At 35.4% G+C, this 10000-nt stretch overlaps 1 protein-coding gene across 3 annotated transcripts in view; it reads right to left on the bottom strand.

The window, feature by feature from the left end:
• The window catches only part of LOC138860567 (hematopoietic prostaglandin D synthase-like), a 23376-nt gene that overhangs the window by 2219 nt on the left and 11157 nt on the right, over window positions 1-10000 (bottom strand). Inside the window, exons 2-4 of one of the 3 annotated variants that reach the window (XM_070118247.1) lie at window positions 2937-3080; window positions 1692-1833; window positions 970-1150 (exon numbers count right to left, since the gene is read on the bottom strand). In XM_070118247.1, coding sequence (XP_069974348.1) covers window positions 970-1150; window positions 1692-1833; window positions 2937-3050 — 437 coding nt within the window. In that variant the 5' untranslated portion in view covers window positions 3051-3080. Of the gene's footprint in view, window positions 1-969; window positions 1151-1691; window positions 1834-2936; window positions 3100-10000 lie in introns of all 3 variants that reach the window. The other 2 variants (XM_070118246.1, XM_070118248.1) reach the window with 2 other exon arrangements.

Raw genomic sequence — 10000 nt, 5'->3', positions numbered from 1 at the left:
GAGAGACAGACAGACTGATAGAGAGACAGAGAAACAAAGACAGACAGACAAACAGACATATAGAAACAGAGACCGAGACTGAGGCAGAGAAAGAGAGAGAGAGAGAGACACTACCAAGGCCATATTCAAACAATAAACAAACAATTATGTAAACACTCCAGTATCGATACCTACCAAGGTCTGTAAGGTCCACAGGCCATCGACCAGACAAAAGGTAATCGGTCTCCAGGACAGTTTCATGATGAACACAAACGCAGCGACGGACGAAAACAGAGGTAAACGAGATATAAAAAGAAGGGAAAAAGAGAAAGTTAAAAAAGGATATACAATTTTTTCTAAGAAATAGGAAAAGGAAAGGAAAGAAAGAAATAAAAAGGAAAAAGACAGTTTCATGTTGAACACAAACGCAGCAACAGACGTAAACAGAGAGCTTAAGTAGGTTAGCCAGAGGTAAACGAGAAATAAAAAGAAGGGAAAAAGAGAAAGTTGAAGAAGGAAATACAAAAATTAAAAAGGAATAAGAAAATAAAAGGAAAGAAAGAAAGAAAAAAGAAAAAGAAATTTGAAGAAGGAAATATAAAAAGAAAAAGGAAGAAAACAATAAAGAAAGAAAGAAAGAAAAGGAAATGAAGTTAAAAACGGAAATGAAAAGAAGAAAAAAGAAAATGAAAGGAAGAAAAAAGTTGAAGAAGAAAATCAAAAAGAAAAGAAAAGCAGTGAAAAGAAAGGGAAAAAAAAGTTGAAGATGGAAAAAAAAGGAAAATAGGGATAAAAAAGAAAAAGAAAGGAAGGAAAAAAGGGGAAAGGAAAGTTGAAAACGGAAAATAAAAAAAGAAAGAAAACATAAAAAAATGAAGGAATTAAAATAATAATAATAATAATAATAATAATAAAAGGTAAAAAAAAAAGACAAAGAAACCGAAGCACAGCCATATTGCTTCCGAAAACACCCGAACTCGACCGACTTACTTGCCATACACTTTCTCCATCACGTCTCGGATAGTGTCAACCAGGGCGTCACAGTAGGCCGCCTCAAGGTTATCCTCGGGAAGGAGTCCAGCCTCCCTGGCGACGTAGCGGGCGATGGCCTGCGACTGAGGCAGCGGCTTTTCGTCCACCATCAGCACCGGCAACTTTCCGCCTGGGATCGCTGTTCGGGGGAAGCTCGGATTTCGGTTTGGGATTTGTTGATGATGTTGGTGATTTTTTTTTTTTTTTACGATATATATATTATATATATATATTTTTTTTTTTTTGGGGGGGCGATGAATTTCCTCTTTTTTGGCGATGGAATTTTTTTGTTTTTTTTCTGTTTGTTTGTGACTGGACTTGGTTTGTTGCAGGACCTTTTAAAGGCTAAAGGCTAGGAAGTTTGTTTTTGATATTTTTCTCTCTTTTATAGTTTATTCTACTTTCGGTCGTAATATATTTGATTGCTGCGTATATTGTTTATTTGCATTATTACCATCGCCCTTTTTAATATAAATTATAAACCTAACCAATTTATCATCAGAAACCTAGGCAATTTATCATTATAAATATCTAGGCAATTCATCATCTCAAACCTAGCCAACTCATCATCATAAACCTAATAATTTATTATCATACGCCCAACCATTTATCTTCACTATCCCTCTCAATATGATTAACCCCCGCCCCTTCCCGCCAAATTTATCACCACGATCCCTTACAGCTCTTGCGCTCGGGCCAGTCTTCCCTCTCGATGCGCTCGTCACTGAAAGGGATGTCGGCGTAGGTGAACATCCACCTGATGGGCTCGGCGGTTCCGCGGGCGTTGAAGTAGATGAGGGTGAAGTCTGGCATCTTTGCAGGCTGGGGAAATGAACAGAACTTGTCCATGGACGGCACAAACATATGGGTTTGCTGGTATAAGAGGATTAAATGCAAAAAGGTTTATGAGAAGGGTAAGGCAGTGAATGACTAAAAAGTTGTAAAAGGGTTAATACAGTGGCAAACTAGAATAAAAATCAATGGTATATTACTAAAACAATCGGACAATGGAATATTCGAAATTGCGTAATATGAAAATTTACCGTTTTTTCTAACCTTCCTGATAAAGTAACCTTATATAATATATATTTTTTCCCTCTCTTCTTTTCTTGTTTTTACCTGTATAGTATTTATGAGTTTATAGAATGTCTATATTATCGATAGGGTTAATTTTAGATGAATATCAGTAGAGTTTCATTTGGTAGACACTGTCTTAAGCCATCTTTTCCAGCGGTTACGGGAAACGCGACACCTTTCACATACCCATCATAAGATATCAAAAGCCATCTTGGATATCATATTCCAAAATACTGTCGGAAAAATAACCAGTTCAGTAAAACAAGCCGTCAACTGCGGCCATTCCCATTACGTCACAGAAATGGGCGGAGCTTAGAGGCCTGTCCGATCACGAGACAGCTTTGGGTGTCGCGTCGCGTCGCGAGGCACCCTAATTGCCACCGGAAAAGATGCCTTTAGACCCTTTGCAGAGAAAAGGAAATTATAGAAAATTCTTATAGAAAAGAAAAAAATCAATGTTCCATGCGCCCATGCCCAATGCCAGCTTTAGGTAAAGACGCAGAATATCTAGTTTTAAGACCAAAGTAAGTAGGAAGAGGAAGAAAAAAGGGGAAGAATGTATGTATATATATTTACAAAATTCACACACAATGGCCCATGCAAAAATAAGCGAATGCAGCTGATCTAATGAAGGTCACGAGTTTTAATCTAGCACGTCCGAATCAAGGAAAGAAAAATAAATAATTTTCCGAAAATCCTTTCTCAAAGCAACGTGCAAATCAAAATCAAACCCGATATTTTTCCTTCGCAGAGGATTCAATATTCTTTGAAACAAAAACAAAAACTATTTAGATACATTACAACTATTATTGTGTCTATTTTTGTTATTATTATGAATGTTACGTTACCTCTGCAGTTCCCAGTTGTTTTCGTCGTGTTTTATCATCACTATCCCTCCGCTCGTTTTTCTCTGCCTCGATATCGCTATAATGGCGGATGAGTTTAGGTAATTTCATTGCCATTTCTTTGTGTCGCTCTCCCCTTTTCCTCTTCTGTGCACCAGAGAGATGTCTTGGAGTCATCATGTTTCAAAAAAAAAAACTAATATAATCGAACTCGTTATGAAATATACTTGAAGGTGAACATTTTCGATCAAAATCTGTTAAAGAAATGAGTGGTCAGTTTCCACTTTCTAGAAATTGTTTCTCGTAAATCTGACCATTATTCCAAGTACAATGAACTATTCATATGCCATTTATTTGGTTGATTTTTTAGTAAGTTTACTTGGTATGCACATTATGTTTTCTGGCAACAATTAAATCTGTCATTGTGATATCTTGCCATTTCTTCATGACTATTCCTTCTGAAAATGCATATATTAAGTATTATAAGCTGATATTTAAAACAACAATCAGTATCCTAATTTCTGAAACCTAAATATCGATAACTCATAATAAGAACAGATTATCATAGCGCTTCATGCAGAAAAGAAAACGAGAAAAAGCGCCAAATCGGCCAGTGGTTCTTGGCCTTTTAAACACTGCGTCCATGGCAGTAGTTATCCCTAACCGTCATCCCTTCCCACTTTTCAAATCTTGGACTAAATTATTAAGAAAAAAAATATCAGGCGTAGTGATAAATGGAATTTTAAATTGAACTACATTTTTTTATGTTCATCACGATCTTATGCAGACCATTGTTAAAAGCATTTAAAATATTATCTAAAAAAAATCCTACCATCTATTTACCTTCGTGCTGCTTCGCCACTTCCCTTTCTGAGGACCCCCCCCCCCCGCCAATGAAAATCATCTATATATAAAATATTATTCCTAAGAGATTGAATTAGACATTTCTGGAATTGCCTTTTGAATTGTTATCTGTAATTAACTTAGCATTTAACCTATTGCTGAAAGCCGAAAATATGCAGCTCTGGGCCGAATGAAACGAGATTTAAACCAGGACTGTACGAGCGTGAAAATGAAATAACAGACGTGTTTCATGTATAGTGTAGGAAAGGATGGAGAATGGAAAGGGCATGTGAGAGAGAAAGAGACAGACAGAACAGACGCACAAGAACAAACATAGGGACACATACGAATAGGTTCAGATAAGCAGACAAAGACATTCTGGCAATCAGAGACACAAAATACAGACAGACAGACACAGAAAGACCTGAACACGACATCTGAACTGATTTAATTCGCGTACTGACTCCGATCTGTTAAATTTGTACAACGTTTGTTCTCCACCTAACCGGAAATAACACATACGAGAACAGTAATGGCGATGATGATGTTGATTATATTAGTGCCATTATCCTTTATAAAAATAAAGATAATTATAGTACTAATGATGGTAGTAATAAAGTAATCATCATGATGATTACAAGTAATAGTAGCAATACTACTACTAATTATAATTATGATAACAGATATTAAGAATAGTAATAATGACAATAAAAATTATATCAATGGCAATTAAACGCAATTATTTTCATAAACAAACAAAAATTTCTTAAGAAGATATCCGTACGATTCTTCAACAACGTACTGCAAGTTCCGCCATTTCTTCGTCACAAACCTTCATCGGATTCCATTCGCAGTTGCATTCATTTGCATGCACTGGATCTAGCTTTCGTGACCCGACACTTCCATGTTCAATACTTGGCCTTGTATTTTTTAATGATATCTCGGCATATTGAGGAATTCAACCGTGATAACATGAGCGAGCTTAATGTTTAATGATAAGTATTTTATACATTTTCGTCTGAAGTGTATAGAAATCGCACGCTTGCGAAAGAGAGAGAAAGAGAGAGAGTAAGAGTAAGAGAGAAAGAGAGTAAGAGTAAGAGAGAGAGAAAGTAAGAGTAAGAGTAAGAGAGAGAGAGTAAGAGTAAGAGAGGGAGAGTGGGAGAGAAAGACAGACAAACATACAAAGAAACAGAGAGATGAACAGACCGACAAACACAAATCCACACATTTATATGATGTCAAACACACTCATAGTTCTGGGTATGAGGATATTGTCATCAGAACCTCACCTAGAGAATAGAAATAATATATTCAGTATAATATCCGCACAGCATAAGCAGAAGTCAGCTAACCTCAATATATATCGAGATTTTTTTTTTAACACTTTATAAGTTCATTCACTTATCGAATTACAGTACTACATTCCACCGAGTCCATGGCTATGAATATTTTAAAATCTGTTTACGAATAGACGTATGTGTGTGTGTGTGTGTGTGTGTGTGTGTGTGTGTGTGTGTGTGTGTGTGTGTGTGTGTGTGTGTGTTTGAGTGTGTGTGTGTGTGTGTGTACATATGTATGTGAGTGTGTGCGTGTGTGAATCCCATACTAATCACCATTTAATATTTCATTCGTGTTCTTCATGACGGCATATTGCTTCATGACAAAAAGATGTCCAATTATGTTCATTTACCACAATATTGCAAAACTTTGACCTAACAAAAAGGACACGACTAACTGCTGATATTTCGAAAATGCCTTAGTATGATTATAGCAGTATATAGATTAAATTTTAGTCATCACGGCAAACATATATTAGATTAAAGACTTGGGTTTGACTGAAAATTAAAATATGAATCTGTATTTTCTCCGTCTTTGCCTCCGCCCTTAAAACTTCTATGCCTCGTTGGTATTTTTTCATATCTCTTTACGTCTCTCTTCGCCCTTTCTCTTTCTGTCAAATTCCTCTCTTTTGTCTTCCTTTATTAATCCATCTCCTATCTCTTAGGATTCCATTCTTCTCTTTTCCACTTCTATTACTCTCTTTCCTATCTTGCACCTTCGATTCTCTTAAGCCATTGAATTTGTACGTTTCTTCTCCACCTAACCGGAAATAACACATACGAGAACAGTAATGGCGATGATGATGTTGATTATATTAGTGTCATTATCCTTTATAAAAATAAAGATAATTATAGTACTAATGATGGTAGTAATAAAGTAATCATGATGATGATTACAAGTAATAGTAGCAATACTACTACTAATCATAATTATGATAACAGATATTAAGAATAGTAATAATGACAATAATAATTATATCAATGGCAATTAAACGCAATTATTTTCATAAACAAACAAAAATTTCTTACGAAGATATCCGTACGATTCTTCAACAACGTACTGCAAGTTCCGCCATTTCTTCGTCACAAACCTTCATCGGATTCCATTCGCAGTTGCATTCATTTGCATGCACTGGATCTAGCTTTCGTGACCCGACACTTCCATGTTCAATACTTGGCCTTGTATTTTTTAATGATATCTCGGCATATTGAGGAATTCAACCGTGATAACATGAGCGAGCTTAATGTTTGATGATAAGTATTTCATACATTTTCGTCTGAAGTGTATAGAAATCGCACGCTTGCGAAAGAGAGAGAGAGAGAGAGAGAGAGAGAGAGAGAGAGAGAGAGAGAGAGAGAGAGAGAGAGAGAGTAAGAGTAAGAGAGAGAGAAAGTAAGAGTAAGAGTAAGAGAGAGAGAGTAAGAGTAAGAGAGGGAGAGTGGGAGAGAAAGACAGACAAACATACAAAGAAACAGAGATGAACAGACCGACAAACACAAATCCACACATTTATATGATGTCAAACACACTCATAGTTCTGGGTATGAGGATATTGTCATCAGAACCTCACCTAGAGAATAGAAATAATATATTCAGTATAATATCCGCACAGCATAAGCAGAAGTCAGCTAACCTCAATATATATCGAGATTTTTTTTAACACTTTATAAGTTCATTCACTTATCGAATTACAGTACTACATTCCACCGAGTCCATGGCTATGAATATTTTAAAATCTGTTTACGAATAGACGTATGTGTGTGTGTGTGTGTGTGCGTGTGTGTGTGTGTGTGTGTTTGTGTGTGTGTGCGTGTGTGTTTGAGTGTGTGTGTGTGTGTGTGTGTACATATGTATGTGAGTGTGTGCGTGTGTGAATCCCATACTAATCACCATTTAATATTTCATTCGTGTTCTTCATGACGGCATATTGCTTCATGACAAAAAGATGTCCAATTATGTTCATTTACCACAATATTGCAAAACTTTGACTTAACAAAAAGGACACGACTAACTGCTGATATTTCGAAAATGCCTTAGTATGATTATAACAGTATATAGATTAAATTTTAGTAATCACGGCAAACATATATTAGATTAAAGACTTGGGTTTGACTGAAAATTAAAATATGAATCTGTATTTTCTCCGTCTTTGCCTCCGCCCTTAAAACTTCTATGCCTCGTTGGTATTTTTTCATATCTCTTTACGTCTCTCTTCGGCCTTTCTCTTTCTGTCAAATTCCTCTCTCTTGTCTTCCTTTATTAATCCATCTCCTACCTCTTAGGCTTCCATTCTTCTCTCTTCCACTTCTATTACTCTCTTTCCTATCTTGCACCTTCGATTCTCTTAAGCCATTGAAATCTTTCTTTTCTTTTTGTGTCTGAAATTTGCACTTTTGTAGTATATTTCCCATTTATCTAGATTTAGTTTATATATTCTAAAAGAAAATTTAATCACTAGTATTTAAAGAAAATAATATCTATATCTTTATTTTTCAAACTCTTGTTTGGCTTTATTTCATCTTCAATGACACAAAAGTCTAATGAATAGCATTCAAAACAAGAAATATTTATATATATCATTAACGACCTTGTCACACTCCGTACACACACTAAGAATACGACCGAGTTATTCTATGTTCATGAAGAGAAAACTTTATCCTGTATTTGCATTATAGTTCTGACATTTTAGTTCATGGTTGCGCCCCTTAGATTAGCCAATCCAATTTGCGGAGAGATCACGCTGATATCAAGCCGACGTGAATTGCCAACGTAATGACATGAATTACGCTTGATGTTTACAAATTGTATTGTTGCTGTTATATAGATGTATGCAATTCAGACATATTTTCTCAATTGCATATAAGACTGCGTTTCTCTTAGACTATTCCTAAATTGATCTAAATTTATGTATATCACGACGGTTATCTCATTAGATATAAGGATGCAATTAGAGAAACCTGTAATGTATCTACACAAAATTCATGTATTTTCTTTGTTTTAATTGGAGACAATATTTAATACGTACATATTTAGTAAATCCATAAAGGTAGTTTGCAATCTGCCAAAGCGAAGAAATGAAAGTTATGCAGGCATTTGTGCGTGCGTGTGTGTGTGTGTGTGTGTGTGTGTGTGTGTGTGTGTGTCTGTGTACGTACACGCATAAACGTACACATTCTAACCCAGAATCTTCGCCGATTCCAGGTACTCAGCCTCATTCCCAGAGCAGGAATTCCTTGTTCTTCCACGCCCACCCATCCACCCGAGAGTATTTCACTGCCAGGAATTCCTCGACGCCAAGAATAGCCCCCAGGCCCTCCCGCCGGCGTATCGACGACCACTCCGCGGTTTGAGACGTAAAACTCGTGAAAATTTAAGCGTGTGACTCAGTGAGGCGATCGACCCAGCTACAGCGGCCGTAGCGTACTGTCTCGTGTGATGAGACGGCCTCACGCTAACCTCATATTACGCGGCTCATTTTTTCATTTTCATAAGTATACGCATCTCTTAGTTTTATATGATTTCTATATTTCTTCTGGCATCCCGTGTTGGAATGGTCTTGGCAGAGGACTTCCCGCTTATGTTTTAGATGTTGAATGTGTATGTATATGCATTTGGTGTATATACACACACACACATATAGATATGTATATACATACATACATATATATATATATATATATATATATATATATATATATATATATATATATATACATACATATGTATATATGTATATACACATATATAATATATATATATATTTATATATATACAATACATATATGCATATATAAATAAACATATATATACATATATAAATAAACATATATATACATATATATATATATATATATATATATATATATATATATATATATATATATATATATATATATATATATATACACACAGGACACAGGTGTTCACTCTACTTTATCTTTTGACACCTACAGCCAAAGCAAGTAAACGCCCTTGCACGGAATGCTTGAATAAAAGGACATCTCGTCAGACAGCAGAGGCAGAACGAGGGGCAGACGGACAGACGACGGTCTCGCTCGTCGCCGCTCCGCCCTCGCCACCCGCGGGCTCGGGTCTGTCGTGGGACCACTATCTGCCTCCCCAGTAAATCCTCCCGCCAAGACACCTTTTATTCCGCCTGTTCTATGCCTCCCAACCTCATTACAGTGTGTGTGTGTGTGTGCGCATGTGTGCATGCATGTGTGCGTGTGTGTGTGTGTGTGTGTTTATACCTACATACATATTTGTACATATATGTAGATAGGCATATACATATGTGTATATATATGAATATATACATAAATATATATATGTATTCAACATATATAACTATATATATAACTATATATATATATATATATATATATGAATATATATAACTATAACTATGACTCTATATATATATATATATATATATATATATATATATATATATACATGCATGTATCTAAGTATGTGCACACACCACACATGCATATAAATATATATTCATATATATGTATAAATATACACGTGTCTGTGTGTGTGTGTGAGTGATGCTTAACGAGTAACCACCAAGCCCACTTATAATTTTGCATTTTTTCTTTGTTCACGTTATTTACTTTCAGATAAAACATGTCTAGAAGTATTTTTTTCGAAATCATGCAATTTGAAGGACATATACTATATACTTTTACAGAAACATTAGTCGTCTGAAAAAAGACGATTAGCTCCTATGACGTCACAACATTACCAACAATAAACAGTCAGGGGGTGCAGCTGAAGTGGTGAGAATTCATGTTTATATATATATATATATATATATATATATATATATATATATATATATATATATATTTGTGTGTATATATATATGTATGTGT

Source organism: Penaeus vannamei, chromosome 41 (genome assembly GCF_042767895.1).
Source record: "Penaeus vannamei isolate JL-2024 chromosome 41, ASM4276789v1, whole genome shotgun sequence".
Lineage (NCBI taxonomy): Eukaryota > Metazoa > Arthropoda > Malacostraca > Decapoda > Penaeidae > Penaeus > Penaeus vannamei.
The sequence above is the reverse complement of the archived record's forward strand: the minus strand, read 5'-3'. Positions and strand labels throughout refer to the sequence as shown.